The 25,605-nt window shown below is 31.7% G+C and overlaps 2 protein-coding genes across 2 annotated transcripts; both read right to left on the reverse strand.

Moving 5' to 3' along the window:
* Positions 1-4,025: 4,025 nt before the first annotated feature.
* LOC114296575 (uncharacterized) lies at positions 4,026-14,047 on the reverse strand. Its single transcript, XM_082900628.1, has 10 exons — positions 13,854-14,047; positions 13,634-13,701; positions 10,933-11,004; positions 5,887-5,930; positions 5,743-5,766; positions 5,584-5,661; positions 5,405-5,494; positions 4,482-4,660; positions 4,293-4,374; positions 4,026-4,193 (listed from the first exon to the last, which is right to left on the reverse strand). Exons 4-10 carry the CDS (start codon positions 5,911-5,913, stop codon positions 4,026-4,028), a joined length of 648 nt encoding a protein of 215 aa, XP_082756754.1. The 5' UTR covers positions 5,914-5,930; positions 10,933-11,004; positions 13,634-13,701; positions 13,854-14,047.
* Positions 14,048-21,288: 7,241 nt separating this feature from the next.
* Positions 21,289-22,409, reverse strand: LOC145805486 (uncharacterized). Its single transcript, XM_082900629.1, has 3 exons — positions 21,764-22,409; positions 21,414-21,583; positions 21,289-21,300 (listed from the first exon to the last, which is right to left on the reverse strand). The coding sequence occupies exons 1-3, from the start codon at positions 22,407-22,409 to the stop codon at positions 21,289-21,291; spliced, it is 828 nt and encodes a 275-aa protein (XP_082756755.1).
* Between the last annotated feature and the right edge of the window lie 3,196 nt (positions 22,410-25,605).

The following is a 25,605-nucleotide window of genomic DNA, read 5'->3' on the forward strand; positions in this document are numbered from 1 at the left end:
ACTCAGCTTGTAATGATTGTTTGCTAAACCCACAAAGTGAATTTTCCAAGACATCTAACGGAATGGAAAATGTTGAATGTGCAGTGCGACCTCCTACCAGTAACAGTGATGCAATTCCAGACGAAGCCACAGTAACAACGATATGCCCAAGGCTACGACATTTTAATGCAATCGTATTGTATAGAAATGTTTTCCCTGTTCCTGCACCCCCATTCAGAAAGAAAACAGTTCCTTTATTTTGAAAAACTGAAGAAGTGATTGTATTATAAGCATTCCGCTGTCCATTATTGAGATAATCAATAGTAATTTGTGGATCTGCATGTTCTGCCTCACTCTGCAGTTGTTGATGTTCAACTATCAATCGATTACCAACTACTGCACTCCAATTTGCAGTAGGTTGTGGCATGGGTGGGAAGTCAATTAAACTTTTGCCTGATTCATGAAGCATTTGATTCAAAAGATGGAGACCATAATCTTCAATTTGAGCCTCAGTTGGTTTAGAAATGACACACAATGTACAAATCTTATGTGCAAGATCATCACATATATGCGTTGAAAATTGATTCCATAATGCATATGGATTTAGTGGAGAGCACTGGGTGAGAATAATACTAAACAATCTTCTCAATTCATATCCAGTTTTTATGACTACAGCCTCTTTCAAGCATTGTATCCATTCTTCATCATCTTCTAAAAGCCCCCTTGCAATACATGCTAATTTAAATGTATCATGCACAACATTATCGACTGTGCGTAAAGACTGAAACGACTTTGGTCCTTTGACAACGGTTAGTAACAAACGTAGATAAAATCTTTCACCACAATTAAGGCTAGCAAAGTACATTCTACCAATTGCATATCCCCTTTCTCTTGATTTCCATCTCTTTTCTGACTTGAGCCAGACAAAATGTTGTGGAAATTCTTGATAAGTGAATGGACATTTATCTTCACTGGCAGCACAATATGCAAAGAAGCCAGTAAGAGTTGACATTTGTTGACCAGCTCTAGATTGAATCGTTTGTAATGACTCTTCTGGGTTAAAAACAACACGATGCATTCCAGGTAAATGAAGTGCCAATCGTACAACTGTTGGCATCTCTGCATGCAAAGGATGACCAAATATTCGCCAAGCAGCTTCTGGAGGTCCAATATACCTTGCATCGAGATATTGTTGAATCTCATTTATTATTCCTAACACCATCGTTGTACGATCATAACCCTTATAAATGTACTTATGTATATACTTGACACATCTCATTCCGGCACAAACTTCCACATTTATATGACAGTTGAAAAGTTTTGAAAGATATGCATTGTATGGTACGACATCCCTGTTATCAACTTCTTGCCCTCTTACAGTATGTACTTGACCATTATTGCGACGACGATAGATAAGGTATCCATCTTGATCCATAGTTATTGTTTCTGTGAAAGCTCGAGGGTATCTCTTAGTGCATCTACCATTTTCCATACATGGTGCTTACGGATTTCGAGCACCACATGGTCCATGTACCATACAACATTTGATAGTTTCAAAAAGCAATGGATCGTCTTTTGGGTCTGTAAATTCTACACACACCAATTTGTCTACTTGAGCACATGTCCGAATTTTGTCTGGACCCTTGAGAAATAAAAGTGCATGCATATGAGGGAGGCCTCGTTTTTGAAATTCAATTGTAAAAACATGTGCAACTTTATTTCTAAACACGTTATTTGTTTCTATCTCCTTCATCAAACATTTTCTCTTCAACTCAAAAACACGGGCAATTAAATCAGGACGATCAATAGGTTTTTGATATGGTAATAATGCTGAAGTAATTTCTGGCCAATTGGGATTTGCAGTCATGGTAAGAAAAATATCTGGGTGTTGGTTGTATCGTGTGATAGCCATTAAATCTTGAAAGATTTCAAACATATGTCTAGGACTACCAGCAAATGAAGATGGCAAAACAAACCTTTGACCAATTTGTCCAGGTCGCACATAATCTGGATCCATATCTGACAACTCTTGGTAAAGCTCAGCCCGAAGTTTCCCTTGATTAAGCTTGTAGTATGTCAATCGATTTTGCTCAGTTGCAGCCCAAGCATCTACCAAAAACTCTTGAAATAGTTTCCCACCTCTCAAAATTGTTGAATACTCTGTGGGTCGTTCAAACAAACGATAACTATAAAAATTCATTTGAGTAAGTCGATCAATTGAAGGTCGATCATACTGAACATTCCACAATTTCAACTCAGGTTCCCATCCAAGCTCACCATATGGAAATAATAGAACATAATGTAATGGCAAGTATGCTGGGTGACATTCATTAATTTGCATCAACTCATTATTTCCTCGGAAATGTAAAATAATATCTCTCATTCCATTTACCTTTGTTCCATCACCTGGTATTACAATTGCAATCTCATATGTAGTTGGTAGGTTATACCGACGTCGATCAGTTGTTGAACTGTAATGAAGATGAGCAGGTAGATTGTGTCCTGCCGAGTCTAATTGATGTAAAATGGCATGAGCCTGGCGATATTTATCTACAAATGCATTGACTTGCAACAAACTATCCTGAATAGTTTTGAGAACATCCCTTCTCAAGTTAGGATTTCTACGATTACGAATTTCTAAAGCTGAATAAGGGTCATAGATATACAGCTGAGCATAACTCGCATCCTGCCCTGGTTGTGGTTGTAGTGATCCTGTTCGATGTCGCAATTCCCCATGAATTGTGAATGATGTAGGGCCCCTTCCACTGAGTACTCTAGGATCCAATGTAGCACCAAGACTCGTAAAAGCATTGGCTGCATTGTGCACTCGAGTATAACTTCGAAAGGATTTTGATTGATCATTATTCCCATCATACAATGCCTGAAGTGGTGGAGGGGGTGTAATAAGTAAAGGTAGCCTAATCTTCCCTTCCAAACAGCAAGTTCCGAATAAGGGACGCTTTATAGATGATTTTGTCAATTTTTCATCCATCCAATGTAAGGCTGAACAATAAGGACATAATACATCCATCTTGCCAAGATAATGACGGCAAGAATCTTTGTGTGCCCGGGCGCCAATTGATATACTCGTAGGTAGATCTTCTAATTCATCATCAGTACATAGATCTTGTTGAAGAAATCGATTTATAGGAGTAGACCTACAAATATTTGTGTATAAATAAAATTCTGTAAAACAAAACGGTATGAGTAAAAGTATGTATTGAAGATGTGAGAATCTGAAGATGTGCTTGAAGAAATCGATTTATAGGAGTAGACACAGTAATTTACCGATTCCTTTGTGAATTTGAAGATGTGCTTGGTATAGAAAACGAACATGTCTGATGATAGGTAACCATTGTTCGTTTTTGTGCCGACTGAGAATCTTCAGTTATTGTTTCCCACTCCAAGTGGGTGCGATCGCGACGAATTGGTGTTAAAGAACGTTGTCTTATTTGAACACATTCTTCTAATCCCTCTTGCTCTCGTTGCAAGCATTGAAATTCAATTTTTTCACGCTCTCGCCGTGCCCGTTGGGCCAATGCAGCTTTTGATATTATATTATCATTTTGTGCCTAAAAAGAAAATATTTTATCATTGAAGCAAACAATGTGAATATTTTGTGTTTAAAATGAAACTATCTTCTTATTTCTTCCCTTTCTCTTAATTTTGTTTTATATTTTATTTGTTTTATACCTTTAATAGTGTTATCTTTATTTCTTTTTTTCTTATTTCTTCCCTTTCTATCTTCTTATTTCTTCACTTTCCCTTTCCCTTTCCCTTTCTTTGTTTTCTATTTTATATATTAAATAAGAATTAAAAACCTATCTTATTTAGTTTCTCCTTTCTTTATATATTTTTTCTTTATTTCTTCGTTTCTTTTTTCCTATTCTCTTTATATAAGTAGCAACTTATGGATGGTACATTATAAATGCACATGTATCCATGCAAAATAAGAATAAATAAATTTGAAAAATACATACAAATAATAGCAAGTTACAGGAAAACATATTACAATCATTCTACAAAAACAACATAAAACAATAAATTCATTTTACACACTCATATATTTTAACTATCAAAATTTTGATTAGTTTTGCATCATATTTAAAAAAAAGAATATATACCACTTGACATGCATTTGTCATTCTCTTGCCAGAAGGAGCCATCTTTTCTTTTCCTTTAGACATTGGGTTGACCTTTTCTTTATCTTTTGCCTAACAAATATAAATAAAATATTGAAAAGATTAAAAAAAATCTTATATAATCTTATATAAATAAAATACATACAATGTTTGACTTGATTTTGTACTTACCGCACGAACACGGATAACATTAAGGTCGTGCTCATCACGGATGACCACACCAACATTTCTACATGGAGTTGTAGGAGGAGGCCTACAGAAATAGATTGTGAACAAATTAAAATCTATATAATAAAGTGGTAATAGTAAGAGTAAAAAATTCAAAATTGTCTTGGGTAAAAGATTCTTTTTCTTTTTTACCAATTTGGTGTTAAAGAAGGTTGTCTTGGGTTAATACATTCCTTCGATCTTTCTCTTTCTCGTTCTCGTCGCAGGCGTTGTCCCAATTGGTATGCAGAACATGGCTTTTGATTTTTTTCACGTTCTCGCCGTGCACGTTGGGCCAATGCAGCTTTTGATAACACATTATCATTGTGTGCCTAAAATGAGAATATTATATAAGAATGTGCATAAAATGTGAAGATTAACTAACTTGCTTCCCTTTCATCATGTAATTTTTCTTCCTTTTAACTAACTTTTCCTCTTCACTCGGTTAAGTTGTTAGTCATATAAGAACCAATGCATGTATTTATGAAATTTAAAAAGGAAGGGAAAAATAATTTGAAAACATAAAACTGCAAACTCACTATGCACGCACTTATTGATTTTAAGACACTACCCATCTCTTTACAAACTGTACGTTGAAAAGGTAAATATTAAATCATTGGGTACGTAAAATGTGAATATTAGCATGTAATGTCTTGTACTTTCCTTTTCTCTCTTCTTGTTGTTTCTGTTGTATTAAAATGCATTTTTGTCTTTTTCTTCTTTCCTTAAGAACTTCTTATAAGAAAAATAAAAATTAAAAAAAATTATATTATGTAGTTTCCTTTTCATCACATAATTGTTCTTTCTTCTTATTTTCCTTATTCGTTTTCTTCTATTTTATTTTTATTATGCTATGTTGTAGATGCAACATATTGTCTCAATGCAACATATTTTATGCTTACTTTAACATGCTTCAGAAAAACATTTCACATTCAATAAAAAGAATTGAATAAATTTTTGAAAAAGAAACTTTTGAAAAATGTACATAAAAAATAGTATATGACACTATGCAATTCCTAAAAAAATCTATATAATATTCGAAAAAGAAACTTTTAAAAATTGTTGAGAAACCATACCATGGGATGTGCATTTTCCTGTCCTTTGCCATAAGGAATAGCTTTTTTTGTTTCCTTTGATATTGCCTTGTCTTTTTCCTTTGCCTTTGCCTGTAAAAAATAAGTAGAATATATTTATAAATTATTTTTAAAATGATAAGAAAATACATGTCCAATGTTGAAGCGACTTTTAGGCTTACCTCATGAATGCGAATAGTATTAAGGTCACGCTCATCGCGAATAACAACATTAACATTTCTTTCTTGAAGAAATCGAACCTATACATACAAAAATTTTAGACTGATAAATAAAACTTTATACACATAAATAAAAAAATTAGTAAAGGGAGGTGATATTACGGTTCGGTGTAAGTCCCCATCCACCTATAAAGTATGAGGAAAAAAAATAATTAGAATAGTGGTATTGTCCATAACTATTGTACTTAAATTTATAAGAGAGGTACTTAAATTTATATGAAGAGAAAAAAGAAAAAAAAAACTTACTTGACAAAAAATAGTGATATTGTTCATAACTGTTGTACTTCAACCTAAAAATGTTTGGTTATATAATTTTAGACACAAAGAAACAAAAAATTAGCAATAATAAAATTAGCAATTAGCAAAAAATTGGAAATGAAATGTTATTTAAATAAAATTCAAATAACATTTAAAATGAAATGTTATTTAAATGATATGTTATTTAAAATTAGAATAATAAAATTCAAAATTTTATTTAAATAAATAACTACCAGGAATAGAAAATACTTAACGGGTTACAATCAAGAGGAAATGCTTTAAATAAAAATATAAACTTCTAAGAAAAAGAAAAAGGTCAACAGATATCAGAGGTACGTGCCTTCTCTGTTTAGAATGGTACAATTTTTTTTTTTTTAATTTTTTATAACAAAATGTTAAATACATTTTTTTGGATTAAGTTAAATACTCGGTGAATTTGATTAAAAACAAAACGGATTATGTTAAATACTTGCGTTAAGTTAAATACTTGTAAGTTTAATACATTTTTTTTCATGAAGACAACTAAAGTAATACGCACACACATAAGGATTGACCAGAATTTTTAAAATACAACATAGAATATATATTCCCTTTAAAAATAAAAATAAATAAACTCTCTTGCCATATTACACATAAATGTTAAAATGCCAAGTCTTTCATATTTTTCTTTTAATTAGGAACTGTAGATATTCACAAAATAATTAAATGAAAAATATTTATCATCTGTACATTAGAATCACACAACAAATAAATATTACATTTGAATGGTACAACTAAATAAATATATTACACAGCAAATAAAATGTTAAATAAATTTTTCAGAGTGTTAGTTTAATTTTTTTGTTGCAGGAAGATCAACTAAATAAATCACCCTTACTTTCTTTTTAAATAGCTCCAAACAAACAGTCCCTTCCCTCTCCCCCTCTGTCTCTCTACATTCTTTGCGAAACCCATAATCAAACTCACATTTTCTGAGTCAACCCAGCATTTAGAATAGATGTTTTTTAACAATCACATTAAAATTAAAATGATAAATTAAAACTCGAGCACAATAATTGTCCGAATTTGAACTTTTCTCTTTCTTAACTGACTTCAATTTTATAGAGATGAAATTAAAACCAAAATTAAAACCCATTATAATCATAAATATTTTGAAGTTCACCATTTATGATTTGGAAAGTCCAAACATAAATTTATGCCAAAAAAAAAATTCACCACATAAGAAAACCATTTTATAAGCAATAATGAATAATTATTTCATCAAGCAACTAAAGTAATACACACATATGCATTGACCTGAATTTTTGAAATGCAACATATAATATTATACTCCCTTAAAAATGTGAAAAAAAAAGGAACATAAATCTCTTGCCATATTACACATAAATGTTAAAATGCCAAGTCTTTCAAAAAAAAAAAAATTAAATGAAAAAAAAACAATCACTTTCTTATTAGAATCACACAACAAATATATTATATTTGAATGGTACAATTTTTATTTTTATTTTTATTTTTTTATAATAAAATGTTGAATACATTTTTGTGGGTTAAGTTAAATACTTGGTGAATTTGATTCAAAGCAAAACAAATAATGTTAAATACTTGTGTTAAGTTAAATACTTGTAAGTTTAATACATTTTTTTTCATGAAGACAACTAAAGTAATACACACATATATTCATTAACCAGTATTTTTTGAAATACAACATAGAATACTATACTCCCTCAAAAAAAAAAAAAAAAAACATACTCACGTGCCATATTACACAGAAATGTTAAAATGCCAAGTGTTTCAAATTTTTCTTTCAATTAGGAACTCTAGATATTCAAAAAAATGAAAAAATTGAAAAAAAAAATTGTCCATTTCTTTTTAGAATCACACAACAAATATATTATATTTGAATGGTACAATTTTTATTTTTATTTTTATTTTTTTATAATAAAATGTTGAATACATTTTTGTGGGTTAAGTTAAATACTTGGTGAATTTGATTCAAAGCAAAACAAATAATGTTAAATAGTTGGGTTAAGTTAAATACTTGTAAGTTTAATACATTTTTTTTCATAAAGACAACTAAAGTAATATACACATATATACATTCAACAGATTTTTTTGAAATACAACATAGAATACTATACTCCTTTAAAAAGGTGCCAAAAAAAGAAAAAAGAAAACATAAACTCTCTTGCCATATTACACATAAATGTTAAAATGTCAAGTCTTTGAAATTTTTCTTTTAATTAGGAGCTCTAGATATTAAAAAAAAATTATGAAAAATATTTATCATCCTTTAAAAAGGTGCCAATATTTATCATCTTGCATACATGTGTGACCCACTAAATGAAATGTTCTTTCATCAAAAGGGTGACTAAATCATGGTTGATTGCATCTATTTTTGAAAAATAAAATTGAGCATGTAGAGTTCTTCAACTGAGCATTCCAGTGATTAGTGATGTGCTTGATGGTTTAGTAAGTTGAATAGAAATGAATAATACCTTTTTGTCAAACAATCCTATGGGCGCCTAAGCCTAGGTTTTTATTTTGGAAGGAATAAATAAATAAAAGGGAGAATAGAAGCCCATATTACATCAAAAGATATCATCACATAACTAAGTAAAGAGTCAGGACAACGAAACCATGATGGTTATGATTAGTAAATTACTTAACTTACTCTCTCTCTCTCTCTCTGTTCATCAAATTTGAGTAAAAATTTGATTAAAAGTTTGATCTGATACGAATACTCCAATCGTTACTCTCATGGTCTTCTTCAAATCTTTTCAAAAAAATTCCAAACTTATCCTAAAAACCATCTCTCTTCTATACTATTTTTTATGAAAGAAAACCATCTCCTATCCATACTCTATTTTAAAATTTTATCAGAAAAGATTAAAAGTATTATTATTGGAGATTTGGTAAAAAAATTTGTTCATCCTTGATTTAGTGAAAATTTTGGATCTATTACGTTTTTCTTGTGTATAATAGCCAAATAATTTTGAGACCAACCTTATGTGTAAGGACCAAATTTGCGCTTAATAGTTCAAATAATTTACAGTAATTCTTTGATGAAAAAATAATTTCTGCTTAATGTTTTTTTTTATTAAAAAAATTGGCAATAATTCTGATTAAAAATTGACAAAAATTTGGTGATGAGAGACATTTCCTCAATGTTTAATAGTTCTGAGAGAAATTTGGTTTACAATAATTCTGGTTAATGTTTAATCAAAATTGATAGAAATTTGGTTGACATGATGTTTTTTAAATAATTGACAAACCAACTATTATACACAGTTGACAGTAAACACAATGTGTATAACCTTTTTTTTTTTTTAATAGCATACCAATTTCTGTTTAATGTTTTTTTTTATTAAAAAAATTGACAATAATTCTGATTAAAAATTGACAGAAATTTGGTGATGAGAGACACATTTCCTCAATGTTTAATAGTTATGAGAGAAGGCACTATGTTTAATCAAAATTGACAGAAGGCACGATGTAAATAATTTTAAGATTAAAAATATATTGTTATTTTTTTCTTAAATAACTTGTAACATTTTTGCTTGTATTACATGATCTACAAAACTCAAATAAATAACAACTCTCCCTAATGTTAATGCAAATTAAGAAATAAACATATATGATTTTTAATGTTCACCAATACTGCAAATCAAAATATAAGAGCAAGTAAAAAAAAAAATTGTAAACCCTGACAGAATAATTTCTTAGTTGATGATTAAGTAAACCCTAAAAAAAATTATAAACACCTAATAATTTCTTTGTTGATGATTAAGTAAACAAACAAACCAATTTTTTTAAAATTGAATTTATGCACAATTTGTATATACATAATCTTTTTATATAATGCACCTAATATTAAAAAATCCAAGGCACTTAGATTCACAGATTCACATGATTTGTGAAGATCATCTATTTTTTTTGAGAGCACTGAATTTCATTTTAAATAGCAAACATAGAAAAATCAAAGCACTCAGTAAAATATATCATCAAGTTTCTTTTGAATATGATATCTCAAACCAATAATTTTGAGTCATAAAAAAATCATCTCTAAAGCCAAAAGGGGGCTTGGATTCTCCACACCTTTTTTTTTTTTTTTTTTTTCTTTTTGGAGTGTTTGAACACATTCAAGAGGCTGAACTAAACCAAGCAAAAGGTCAAACCACTGAACTGAAGTATGCTCTCTCGTGCTGCACATTTTCATTAATTTCCTACCTAATTTTATATACAATTTTTTTAATTTTTTTGTGTAATAAATATAGATATATGAGTGGCATGGTTGTCACAAAAGTTTCATTCAATTTTATTGTTGTGGGATCTCTAGTGTCCAACATTGCAGTGGTGATTTAAAGGGGTAGGCAACTTTTGTACTTATTTAGGATATCAAGTTAAAAAGAATCCCATATAGTGTATGTGTATATATAAGTATTTTGTTTTAGAAAATAAAATAGCAAATTGTATATTGAATTCAAAATATAAAACTTAAAATAAATTTTAAAAAATAATAAAGTTAATATATTTTCCAAAAAAAGAAATAATAAATCATAATTACCCATATAACTAATTTAAAAAATGTCTTCAAATATCAAGTAGTTCAATAATTAGAAAAATGTCTTCAATAACATCAAGTAGTTCAATAACATGTCTTCAAATATGTGTCAATAACCTTTTTTGAAACCAATTTTCAAGTGTATAACACCAAGCTAGTTTAAAAAATCCATTGAGCAGAATTTTTGGCGGAACCAAAATTTATGATTTTGGTGATAAACAGTTGACAGTAAACACATTGAGCAGAATTTGGTGATTTTGGTGATAAGAAATTCTGCTTTGAAAACACATTGTGCAGAATTCTTCTAATTGAGCAGAATTCTTTGAAAACAGAATTCTTTGAAAACAGTGGACAATTAAAATTCTTCTCAGTAAACACATTGAGCAGAATTCTTTGAAAACACAGTTGGCTCAATATCAAAGTAAAACAATAACAGAAGCTGCACCCAAACGTTACCAAAGCAATAAACTAACCGAGCAGCCGAGCTTTTTATTTTTTATGGCTCCAAGTTCCTGATTAACTAACCGAGCAGCCGAGCAAAGTTCCTATTTCAAGTTCAAGTTCCTGATTTCAATTAAAAAATAAGTGATATTGTTGGTGCAAGGAGATACATGGAGCCATGTGAAACTAAGTGAATAAAATAAATGAACGTTCATACTTAAATAAATGAACATTCATACTTATATATATAAATGAACTTTCGCAACCATGTGAAACTAAGTAAATAAAATAAATGAACATTCATACTTAAAATAACATACATTTTTACTCATTAAAAATATATTACTAAGTAGTCATTGGGTGCAAGGGGAACTTCACTCTGGATGATATATGCTGGTAGTCATTAAGTATAAATATTTTACATTGATGATATATGCTGTTAATGTGAATATTTTACATTGATGATAAGAAAATATATGTGAATATTTTCTTAATCATCAACTAAGAAAATATATGTTGGTATAAATATTTTCTTAATCATATTTTCTTAAAATGCTATTCTTAATCATTAAAATACTATGTGCCAAATATGTTTTTCAACTCACATTTTTCCAGATGTCATTGTGCCAAATATGTCACATTTTTCAACCTCTAACACCATTCTGCGAGGGGACCATTTTCAAAATAGAAAGTCACAGCGGTAAACATCATCATGTTTTTCAAAATATGTTTTTCAACCTCTAACACCTCTGTTTGAAGTTCTTAATCAACTAAGAAAATATTCTTAATCAATATTTTCTTAATCATAAACTAAAGCATCAGATTAACCAATCTACTATAATCTCAAGTCTGGAGTAAATGAAACGAAATGGTAGAGTCCTATCTTTTAATGATCAAAATATAAAAGTATTTAAATATATTATTGTATCCTATTTTGTATCCTATAAATTGTAAATTGTATCCTATTAATGATCAAAATCTCACCTCTGTTTGTAGAAAATTTTAAAATCTCAAGTATAAATTTTATGATATATTGTATGATAGAAAATTGTATCCTATAAATTGTATCCTATTAATGATCATAAATATATTTTACGATAGAAAATTGTATCCTATAAATTTTAAATTGTATCCTAAAAGTATTTAAATACTTTAATGATCAAATTTACTCCAGACTTGAGAAAATTTTAAATTGTATCCTAAAAGTATCCTAAAAGGATACAATTTACTCCATACGTTAATGATCAAATTTACTCCATACTTTAATGATCAAATTTTAAATTGTATCCTAAAAGTATCCTAAAAGGATACAATTTACTCCATACGTTAATGATCAAATTTACTCCATACTTTAATGATCAAATTTTAAATTGTATCCTAAAAGTATTTAGATTAGTTAATCTGATGCTTGAGAAAAAGCACTAATGCAAAAATTGAAGAATTGCTTCTGGTTGTTCAATCATTTAACAACCAGATTCCTCTGACAAAAATGAATTTCCCAGGTAACATAAATTTAACATTGATATTTCTAGAGAAATTCATGGAAGAGAAGCTACCATGAAAATGCACAGGAATACATTGACCCAATATAAACATAAACACAAACAGGGAAGAAAGGAACAGTGAAGAATGATAATAAGATGCACCTGCAATAAGATCTAAAACAACATCTACAATCTTGTAGCCAATCTTGGTTAACTGAGATACAAATAAAAGCTTGATCTAATATGGAACACTCAAACCTTACTCTCTTTTATTTCATCAAATCTTTCTAAAAAAATCCAAACCTATCCTAAAGATCTGTTTTAACCATTTTTAATGAAAGCAACGCATATCCAAAATATTTGGTGAAACATAAACATCAGATTAACCATATCCTATTGTATCCTATTAAGCATCAGAAAAATTGTATCCTATTAAGCATCAGATTAACCAATCTACTATAAAAGGAAATAATTGAAATCATTAAAAAGATACCCAAAGAAAAATCCCAAAGAAAAATCCTGGTCAGATACGTGCAGAAAAATCCTGAAATGAATCCATATGAAACATGATTGATCAGGAAACTCTTGTAAACTCTAGTTGTATTGTGTCACCGACTACACACCAAAACATTTCCAGCAAAAGAATGAAACTCTTGTAAACTCCAGTTGCAGTAAACTCTTGAATAATTACAATGAAAAATGAAACTCTTGTAAACATTTCCAAAAAAATGAAACTCTTGTAAACTCTTGTAAACTCAATTGTCATGAAGAAAGAGAGTGAGAGAGAAAGAGCAAAGCACAGAACTGAGAGACATGTCTGAATTTTGTATATTAAAATTTATTTGGAGTATATTATCATCATTGGTTTCAATTGGCATCAAGCATCATCAAGCATAGAAAAATTTATTTGGAGTATATCATCATCAAGCATAGAAAAATCAGCCGAGTTAATCAGCCGAGAGACATTTTTGGAGTAGTCATTTTTCTACGCTTGATCATCATCAAGCATCAGATTGGTTTCATTTTTTGGAGTACATTGTGCAGAATTCTTGTGCAGCCGAGTACATTTTTGGAGAATTTTTGGAGTACATTTTTTGGAGTACATTGTGCAGAATGTTGGACACTGGAGTACATTGATCATCATCAAGCATCAGATTAGCAAAACCAGCATGTATCATTAAGTGTATGTTAATCATTGGAGTAGTCATTTTGTTTCACATTACCGAGCAGCCGAGTTAATCATTTCCACCTCTGTTTGAAGTTCCTGTTTCACTTGGAGCCAGAGTGAACAACGGTAAGCTCTGATGAAGGCAAAAGCTGAGGGAAAGAAAAAATTCAAGAAGAAGAACAAAAATGAGAGAATAAAAATGAGAGAAAGCATATATGAATCGATTGACTGTGCATATAAGAGAGGAAAGGAAAGGAACCCGAAACATAAGAGAGGAAAGGAAAGGAACCCGAAACATAACTGTGCATAAGAACCCAGCATATATGGATTCAATAACTTTTGATTTTGAGTTCAATAACTGTGCAGAATTTGCTTCTCTCCAACCTGCTTCTCTCCAACCCACCTCTGTTAGAATTTGAATTCAGCCCACCTCTGTTTGAATTCAATAAAATGTTGTGCTTCTCTCCAACCTTCTCAAATCAATTTCGTATGTGCTTCTCTCCAGCAGTTAAGAGTGCAGTAGTATTTTTCTGTCAACCTTCACATCTCATCAGAGAGTAGGAATGGGAAGAAGACAGAGGGTATGGTGGAGACAGAGGGTATGGGGGAGACAGAAATGTGTTGGGCGGGAAATGCTTCTCTCCAACCATTGATCTCAACCATTGATATATATTTGGAATTGATCTCAACCATTGGATCAAAATGTATCTCACATACATTTTGATACATTTTTCAAAAAGCTTTGTGCCTTATTATATAGATATATATATTACACCATTAGCGACTAAAAGTTTTTAGTCATTAAAAGAATTTTTTAAATCCCTCCAAAATATTTGAAATATCTCCCTCCAATAATTTTAGTTTTTTGGCGACCAAGATTATTTTTCGTCGCTAAAAATAAACTTTTGGCGACTAAAATTTTGGTCGCCAAAGGTAAAAAATAATTTTGTATTTTCCAATCGGCGACTAAATTGTTTTAGTAGCCAAAACTCAATATACAATGACCAAAAAAAAAATTTTGTCGCCAATTCTAGCATTTTTGGCAACTAAATTTTTTTTTAGTCGCCAATAACCAATATACCCCAACTAAAAAAAAAATTAGTAGCTGATTATTTAACTTTTCCCAACTAAAAAAAATTTTGGTTGCCATTTTTATAACTTTTGGTGACTAAATTTTTTTTAGTCGCCAATTTTGGTCGCCGAAGGTGCATTTTGTTGTAATGAGTATTGCTTCTCCGAAAATTCAATCAAATTCAATGTTCAACACTGTCTCCTTAAGACAGATTCGTCCTCTCCACAGTACTTTCAGAATGTGGGCGTCTATCTCCCAAGATAAAATGATTGACGACAATTACTAGCAGCACAACAAACTAAATGTCTAGTGAACACACTTTGTGTTTATATTCTTTTTTATTGAAAAGTTATGCAGCAAAATGCAGGAAGCAAAAGCAGAAAGAGGAACGAAAATTGAATGAAAAACCAAATGGATGATCTGTCTATTTATAGGAGACTTGGTGGCTGTTCGGGACAGATTTGAACAGGTAAAGAACGTCTTTGGGTTGAAGGAAAAGGTGCATTGGACTAAACTTCCAACGTTCATAAACGTCAGGGTCATTTCGTAATTTATTTTGAATTTCAAACCAAAATTCAAATTTCAAACGGTAAGAATTTAATTTTAGAAAAATAAAATTCAAATGTTTTCAGCCCAAAAAGATAAGCATTGAACTACACAAGCCTAACCCAACCTCACACCTCGCCTCCGCATCCAAGCCTAGGCCCGATCCGAGCGGCTGGGCGGGCGGCGATGGCACGCGTGTGTCATAGTTTTTGGGTCCAATGGGTCAAGGCTCACTTTCCCCATAACTTCCTCCTCTACAAACTTGAGTACCCCTTGAGGCCCTCCCCAAGATGCAAACTCAAGGCTTATAAACTCACACCAAGTTTTCCCACTCAAGCAATGTAGGACAAGCCTTTTCTGTATCCCTTATGGAAACCTCACCAAAACACCATTTCCATAGAGCTTATTTTGGCATTGATTTCTCATTCACCCGATAATGGTTTTGAGCAACCAAATATACGACGTGAATCGTTACGTGGCAAAGAACACGTTGCCACATAGACCCGCCAACTTTGGCGCATGGGTCCCACTTAAAAAATAGACCAAAGTTTTAGAAAAAACTATTTTGTTTTTTTTTTTTTTTGCTCTTTACAAAACCATTTCTTATAATCCCTCACATGAATAGAATTTGATGACAATGAAAATGCAACAATATGCATAATTTGTCGAGAGAGTATAAATTGAAAATATCTTGCCACAGGACAAGTAGCTTTCAGCCTTGAACCTTCCTTAATGATAACCTATCGAATTTACTAGCTAATCAGTGGGCGCGATACCTTGAATTATTCAGTCGTTAGTGTAAGCTAAGACAATAGATTTCACACAAAATATCTTCTGACACATTGTGGTTCTCACGATTGTGTTCATTTTGGCCCTGAATATTCCTGGTTATTCATGAGTGCTCTAAAGAATTTAGCCTCTTTATTCTTATAGAACCGACCCCAGTTCGACACTCATATAGGTGATTCTTATTGAGAGTATCCCTTATACTCATCTTAACCTTTTATTCCTAAGTCAAGATATAAGTAATCATTAAAGGCAAAGCTTACCCTTAATCCCTTACATTCAACATATGCTGCAGATATCACTCTCATCATAAGAATGGATAAGGATTTTAATCCCTTAGTGATTTCTAACGAGCCACACATAACTTAGTTGTCCCTTTGAACTTAGTTCTTGAGATCTTCAGCCATCTAAGTAGGGTTACCATTATGATGACTCTTACGTAATAGGCCTTAATCCCATTCTATTTGATGAACTACACACTTTCTCTTTTGCTAAACTTTTTGTTAATAGATCCGCGATATTCTCCTTAGACTTTATATAAGCTATTGAGATTATACCATTTAAGAGCAATTGTCTTACGGTATTATGTCGATGACGAATGTGTCGTGACTTATTGTTATACACATAACTTTGTGCCTTTCCTATTACAAATTGACTATCACAATAAATGCAAATAGCTGGCACAAGTTTTGGCCACATTGGAACACCTTCTAAAAAATGGCAAAGCCATTCTATTTTTTCTTCTACTTTATCTAAAGCAATGAACTTAGATTTCATTGTAGACTATGCAATGCATGTTTGTTTCAAGGATTTCCATGAAACAGCTGCACCTCCTAGAGTAAAAACATATCCACTAGTGAATTTTGAATCTTTAGTATTCGATATCCAATTTGCATCACAATAGCCTTCGAGTATTGCACGATATCAAGTAAAGTTTAAGCCATGAGCACAGGTAAATCTTAGATATCTAAGAACCTGAATCATTGTTTTTCAATGATCTTTTCCGAGGTTACAGTGTACCTGCTTAATTTACTGACAGCATATGCTATATCAAGACGTGTGCAATTCATTAGGTACATTAGGCTTCCAATAATCTGAGAGTATTTTAACTGAGGCATCCCATCACCTTTATTTTTTGACAAATAAATATTGACATCTACAGGTATTCTTGCTACATTTGCATCATCCTTGATATATTTACCAAGTATTTTCTCAATAAAATGTGATTGAAACAAAGCATATCTGTTAGATGTTCTAATAATTTTCATTCCTCAAATAACATCTGCTACTCTCATATCTTTCATATCAAATCTTTTGTTCAGCATTTGCTTAGTTGATTTGATCATATTATGACTGCTACCAATTATGAGCATGTTATCTACATAAAGACAAACTATGACATATCTTTTGTCAATGTTTTTAATATAGACACATTTATTACATTCGTTTATCTTAAATCCATTAGTTAGCATAGCATGATCAAATTTCTCATGCTATTGCTTAGGAGCTTGTTTTAATCTGTAAAGAGATTTTACAAGCCAACACACTTTCTTTTCTTTCCCTGGTACTACAAACCCTTCGGGCTGTTCTATGTAGATTTCGTCATGTAAATCCCCATTTAAGAAAGCTATCTTAACATCCATTTGATATATCTTAAGATTATATAATGCTACTATAGCAATAAGCATGCGAATGGATGTGATCCTTGTTACTAGAGAGTATGTGTCAAAATAGTTCAGATCTTCTTTTTGTCTGTAACCTTTAACCACAAGTCTTGCTTCATACTTGTCTATTGAACCATCTATTTTTATTTTCCTCTTCAATATCCATTTACACCCAAGAGGTTTGCACCCGGGTGAAAGATCCACCAACTCCCAACTGTGATTTTGCATGATGGATTCAATTTCACTATTAACAGCCTCTTTCCATAATGGTGCTTTAGGAGCCGACATTGCTTCCTTAAAGCTTCAAGGCTCATTTTCTAATAAGTATGTGAGAAAATTTGGACCAAAGGATTTTGAAGTTCTCGCTCTTTTACTGCGTCTTGATTCATCATCTATTATTTCCTGTTGGTTATGACTAGTACTAGTCTTTTGTTCTTGATTGTCAATGGTATCCTGACCTTGTGTAGAATCATAAATTCTTTTCTGTAAACTTAATTCTTGTCTTTTCTTATGAGGAAAAACATATTCAAAAAATACGACATTCCTAGACTCTATAATAGTATTTATATGTATATCAGGTATTTCTGATTTATGAGTCAAAAACCGATATGCGCTACTTTTATGTGCATAACTAATAAACACACAATCAACTATTTTTGGTCATATTTTAGTCTTTTTAGGAACATGAACTTCTATCTTTGCTAGACACCCCCACACTTTAAAATATTTGTAGGAAGGCAGTCGACCTTTCCATAACTCATAAGAGGTGCTATTCATTTTCTTGTGGGGTATTATGTTAAGAACATGATTAGCAAACAATATAATCACGACCCAAACCTACCCCAAAAAGTTTGGACATGACCGGCCTGAACTTAAGCCTCAAAACAAAGTAATCAATAAATAATGTATACGATATCGGGGCCTGAAATGAAAGCAAGTATGATGACAAAAAGAAACATCCATTGAGCGATGTCTAAATGCCAGGATCTTAGTACACACATCATATACATCCACATTTACATATACCATTCAATAAAATAAAAAATAAAAAAAAAATCCACGACTTGCCAATCTAAACAAAAAGGGCAATAATCCATAATTTACATATTAGCAATGTATCTATATCCGTAGCAAAATGAGATATACAAAAGAAACCCAAAATAAAACAAAAGGGTTTCACTTGGGAGGCTTAACAGACTGGACCAACAAAACAAAAACTCCTGGAGCTAGCCTAGGACTGTCCTTCGGGCTGACCACCTACGAAACATACATGAGTATGAAATGAGCCAAGCTCAGTGACTGATAATAATGTACTAAGGCATGTAAACGAGTGTGTGTCTTGCAAAATGTAAAGCATGTACGTAACTTATGTATGTCCCTTTTTGATTAACAGAATGGCCTCAGGCCCAATTCTAATAACAGAACAGCCTCGAGACCAATAATAGGAGAACAACCTCAGGCCCAATAATAACAGAACGGCCTTAGGCCCAATAATAACACCATAAATAAGTGCCATCTCATATCTACATTCTATATTGCATTTCTTGTAGCTCATTCATTCTAATAACATAATTTCATAAAATCAATCAAATTAACTTATGAAAATAAATATAAGTGTTTTACACTACTATTACTCACAAGGCACACACACACAACTTGTAAGTTATTCACTTTTCTTTAGCCTTTTCATTGTCTGATTCATTAAATTCTCATTTAGTTATAAGTATTTTAGAAGGATCAAATATACACATTCACAGTTTCAAAGGGTTAAACAGAGGAAAAGAAGTTAACAGAATTTCCCCCCATTGGCTGCACGTGTAGAAGTCCCCCACTGTACGTGCTTTTATTACAGAATGCCCCAGTCTGCCTTCCTTGTTTTTCGCACGTGCGGCTGTAAGCCCTGCACATGCAGCTGTGCATTCCGCACGTGCGGTTCTGGCTCTGTTTTGGGCAGTCTGAAAATTCAATAATTCAGCCTTCAAAAGATAATTCCAAGTTCTAAATCAAGCAATTTAATTCCCCAAAACATAGTATATAAACGTAATAAACATTATTTTCATGTTCAAGTAAATCATAACTCTTTTAATTACATAATTACAACCCCAAATTGTTACATTCATTCCATGTCTTCATCTTTCCATGATTTACAAACATATACACAAACATATTGACATGTATGAGAGCAAAGCATGCAAACACCAAAGATTAGGAGGTAGTTTCTCTCAAACTACTCAACATAACTTAAAACACGAGGATCAACTCTCAAATCAAACAATTACCATGAATCTTGACGGTTTACATGAATATTTCCCCAACCATGGTCGCTATTTCAAAACCCTAGCTTGGGTGAGTGGAATACTCCATTTTAAAGCTTGATTCTACGCAATTAGAGAGAGATTTAGGGTATTTGAGTTGATTTACACTCACATTGAACTTCAATCTTTGAATTCCTTCAGCTTCTTCAAGCTCTTTGTTGATCTCCCCTCTCTCTCTCTCTCTCTCTCTCTCTCTCTCTCTCTCTTCTCTTCTTTTCTTTCTCTAGAGCTCTCCCAGGAGATAGTTTTATAAAATGTGAGTCTAAGTCTCTTCTCTAGGTTCATATATGCATCTAAGGCTTGAATTATAAGCCTAATTTGGTTTATTAAGTCTTGAGCCTAAATAATTCAATTTTATTCGTTACGAATCAAATTTTTACAAAACTTCATATTATATCCTAAAAATCATGCTGATCATAACCATAAAGTCAAATTCGGTTTATTGCGCCTCTAAGGCTTTCGATTTCTAGTCCAAATGTCTCAATTTCAACAGATTTTCTCATAATCAACAGATATAGTTTCATAATTATATAATTCACACATTAAAATATGGAATTTCATGTCAAACATGTAAACACTCATATAATCACACATCTAATAAGAGATTTAAGCGTATGAGAGGGTCGGGTTATTACAAATATTAATTCCCCCACAAGTTCTGTGATAAACCTAAGTCTGAGTTTAGTAACATGACATTCATCATTTCCTTAAGGGTTCTATTTTTCCTTTCTGCAATTCCATTTTGCTGAGGAGAATATGGTGCTGTAGTTTGATGAATAATGTAATGTTGTGCACAAAATTCATTTAAAGGTTCATCATATTCACCACCCTTATCACTTCTAACCATTTTAATGGTTTTACCTAATTGATTTTCAACCTCAATTTTGTAAAGTTTAAACATTTTTAAGGCTTCATCTTTACTTCTAAGTAAGTATACATAACAATATCTTGTGCAATCATCAATAAATGTTATTAAATACTTTGTGCCTCCTCTAGTTTGAACAAATTTAAGATCACATACATCAGTATTCTAGACATTCATTTTTTCTTTCAACTGATTTAAATGGTGCCGTAGTTAGTTTCGCTTCTACACATACTTCACATTCATGATTAGGATCAATTTGAAATTTTGGTATATAATCCAAACCAATAAGCCTATGCAAAGCATCAAAATTTGAATGTCTTAATCTACCATGCCATAAATAAAACTCGAGAATATAAATAGAAGTTATGTTAATTTTATTAATAGCAGAAATTGGTACAACAGTCATTACATTCAATTTAAAGAGCCCATCACTCATATACCCTTTACCCACATACATGCCACTCTTAGTTAGTACAAATTTATTAGACTCAAACACAAACCTAAAACCATTTTTACTCAACAAAGATCTAGAAACTAGATTCTTGCCAATATCCAGTACATACAAAACATTGTTGAGAGTAAGTTCCTTCCCTGAGGTCATTTTTAATATCACCTTTTCTTGTCCAGCCATGGCAGAAGTATAAGAATTTTCTATGAAAAGTTGTTCCCCATTGGCAGCCTCACTATATGAAGAGAACATCTTCTCATCCGCACAAATATGACGAGTTGTCCCAGTGTCAACCCACCACTCATTGGGATTTCCAACCAAATTAGCTTCGGACACTATAACAAAAATATTGATGTCATTTATCTCATCAAAGATGTAATCTAGTTCTGTCGAATTAGCTTGATTGGTAGTCTTTTTGCTTGTACTTCTGCGATTCTTCTTAGGACATCGGCAATCAGAGGCACGATGTCCAGTCTTGCCATAGTTATAGCATTTTCCTTTGAAATTTTTATTACCATTGTTGTCGCCTTGTTTAGAACCATCTCTAGCAAATTTTCTCTTTTTGTTATGTGGTTTGGGCACTTGTTCCTCCATTACATTAGCCTTGGACTCAATGGGATTTTCACCATTCCTTTTTTCAGCATTCTGGTTATCTTCTTCAATCCTCAATTGGACAATAAGTTCTTCCAATGTCATCTCTTTGCGTTTATGCTTAAGGTAGTTCTTGAAATCTTTCCATGCAGACGGTAATTTTTCTACAATTGCAGCAAGTTGGAAAGATTCACTAAGAGACATACTTTCAGCATGAATATCATGGAAGATGAGTTGGAGACTTTGCACTTGGCTAATAACTGTTTTAGAATCAATCATGAAAAAGTCTAGAAATTTTCCAACAACGAATTTCTTCTTGCCGGCATCCTTTATCTTGTATTTTTTCTCTACAGAGTCCCACAAATTGTTTTTTTCTGTTTGAAGAGGGCTATAAACATTATACAACATGTTGTCTAGGCCATTGAGGATGTAATTCTTGCAAAGAAAATCAGAATGCTTCCAAGCATCCATCGCAGCAACAACTTGCCGATCACTTTCATCCTCTTTACGTACTGGAGCATCTTCATGGAGAAACCGGACAAGATTAAGAGTTATCAGATAGAATAGCATTTTCTGCTACCATCTCTTAAACTCTATACGGTTAAATTTTTCTGATTTTTCTCCATGATTCACAGGAATTTGAATAGCGTTCTTGTGATGATTCCAAAATGCATATCATGGGAATTAAATTATGTATTAGGTCATAATTATGGGGTTTATTGGTGCATATTTGTCCAAATTGGGAAAAATATCTGATGGGGCTACGGCTTTGGAACTAAAATTGACAGCCTTAATGGGTTCAGAAACTAAATTTGAGTACATGGATATGCCAATGGGAATTTTTAGAGTCATCTGGGAAGTTTAATTGAAAATTTATTGTGTTTGATTCGTAAGAATGTTTAGATGGTTTAATTGCAACCTTACACTGCAAATTGAAGGTCTTAAGGCTTCAGAAACCAGAACAGAATACATAATTATAATCAACATGATTTTTAGGAATTCATATGAAGTTTTGTAAAAATTTGATTCAGAATGAATTTTTTGTAAAAATTTAATTCATAATGAATTATATATATATATATATATATTAGCCTTTATATGTATGGGTCTTTGTTTGGCTCAACAAAAGAAGATATTTTTGGAAGAGAAAGAGCGTTCTGGAGGAATCAAGAGAGAAACGAAGGAACAAGGAAAAAAAAAAAGAGCAAAGGAAAAATTGGAAATAAAACTCTGTGATTCAACAGTTCAAGGTAAGAATTCTTCCTTTCTTTCATGGATATGAGACATAGAACTCATAAATCTTTAGAACTTGAGATGAATTAAAGAGGAAATCATGTAAAATTAGGAGTTCAAAGGTGTAAATTGATGAGGTGAACTCACAAAAAATTTAAAAAGATGAATTGAAGGAAATGGTGAAATATATTGACATGCATGGCATAATTTTAGTTCAACACGTATTTGGTTGCATGATTCTTATGAATGGAAGAACGGAGCTCATGATTCTTACATGCATGTCATGTTTTCAAGGAATCCATGATCAAAACATGATTTGTATATATATTGGTGATTTTATACTTGAATATGCTTGAGTCCAAGAAATTTGATCATCTCATGGACAAATTAATTTTATACACATGATCTTTTACTTGGTCTTTCATAATTTCAAAGAAATTCTCATTTAAAAACTTGAATTGAAGCTTGAACATACATTTTATGATTGATTTACATATTTTCGGTTATAATTTGAACAATTGAATTTGGTTATAAACTTATGGGTTGTATTTGATGATTGAAAATTAAAGTTTAAGCTTATTTTTGTGGACTTTGGGATTGAATTATACAAAAATGAAGTTAGATTTTGAAAGAGAGGACCCTAAAACCATAGCAAATTTTCGAGGCTAAATTTTCCAGTTCTGCACATGCGGCCTAGGGTCCCGCACGTGTGGAAAACAAAGCAGAAAATGTTGATGGAATACTTCAATCCACACTTGCAGTTTTGGGCTTCTGCATGTGCGTTTTGGGGGCACTACTTGGTTTCATTTTTGCTTCATTATTCAACCTTCCAAGCCTCCGTTTGCATCATTTTAAAGTGTTTTTCACGTGCATTGCATTCATATGCATATTATAGGCATAAAAAGAAATAAGGAATGACAATTAGAACCGAACGAATAAACCGAACGATTGAACAATGTATCAAAATTGAATAAGTAAGTAACCAACTGAATGATTGGACTGTATATTGAGATATCGTGTTTGAATTGTTTGCTTAGGGTGGACGCCGCACCCTTAGTGCAACTTTTGCACATACTTTAAGGAGCCCACTGTGAATAACACTGTTGTAAAGCTATGTTCAATTATAATTACTTTATGATTGATAAAAATGTATTGTTTTACTGAAATGATAATGTTTATTGATGAATGATTGTCTTATTTTCTGAACTATACTCGTGGCATCCATAGCATATTGTCATTGCTATTGCTATTGATATTGTTATAGAGATCTCTGTTAGTTCCAATTCTTGGAACTATTGCTATTGCATTGATGTCCATCAAATGATTGTTCGATCTTTAAGACCTATCGATTGTTCTACTATTAGTTGTACCACGTATGACTATTGTGAATCGAAATGATTGATATGACATGAAACATTGATTGAGAAATTGATTTATTGATGACTTGATTGTTTCAACTATTGTAAGGACATCATTCATAACCCCTTTACACAATTGTTATTCACTGGGCTCTAACTCATTGTTTATTATATATATGTAGGTGATCGAGTACCAGATTAGAGTTAGCGGTGTTGACCCAAACCCTATTTTTGTCAAGCCAACTTTTGCGCCTCACTACAAGGTTCCAAGCCAACACGTGTGTCAAGACTTATTGAGTGGTTCAGATTCACTCTTTTGAAATCAGTCAAGTGGCAAGAGTGGTCTGCGACTTTTGTTTGTACTATTTTTGATTATGAGATTTAACTTGTGTTTCATTCTGTATATAAGTGTTTTATGGACTTAAGTGTTTGTGCATACATAAATATTTGAAAGTTGGTTTGTACATTTAAGTCCTCACAGCTCGTTGGACGTTATTTTCTATTATTGATTGGCTTCCGCCAGCCTTATTTTATTGTGTTATTGTGCTTATTGTTAAGTAGGCCTTTGGCAATCATGGATTACTGACCGATTACGACGCTAAACCTATAGGAACGGGTTTGGGTCATAACAGTTCTATGTAACGGCCAGTGTTGGTGTAACAACCGAATTGGAGGTACTAGTTTCAATTGCCATCAAATCTGATTACAAAAATCAGAAAATAAATTAGAAGCAATACAATTTTCTAGTTACAAAAACCAGAAAAGAAAATTAGAATTTTGAATACAATGAAGAAATGATTATGTCTTAAGATTGTTAGACAATCTTCACTGTATTCAAAGAATTGGTTAAGGAAGAAGAAAATCTGTTTGATTACTTAAATCAAAACAGAACATAGAATAATAAAATATAGAAAAATAGATTCTTATTTTGTTACACCAAACAAAAACAAAAACAAAAACAAAACAATTGAAACCAGAAATGAAAATCACGAACAAACTATTTACAGTATTAGTTCTCCAAAAATTCAATCAAGTCCGGTGTTCAATACTGTCTCCTTAAAACATATTGGTCCTTTCTTTGGCGCTTTCAAAATGTGAACGTCTATCTCCTAGGATAAAATGATTGACGACAATTAGTAGCAGCACTAAAACTAATTGTCTAACGAACACACTTT

Source organism: Camellia sinensis, chromosome 13, assembly GCF_055761805.1.
Source record: "Camellia sinensis isolate YWXY chromosome 13, ASM5576180v1, whole genome shotgun sequence".
Lineage (NCBI taxonomy): Eukaryota > Viridiplantae > Streptophyta > Magnoliopsida > Ericales > Theaceae > Camellia > Camellia sinensis.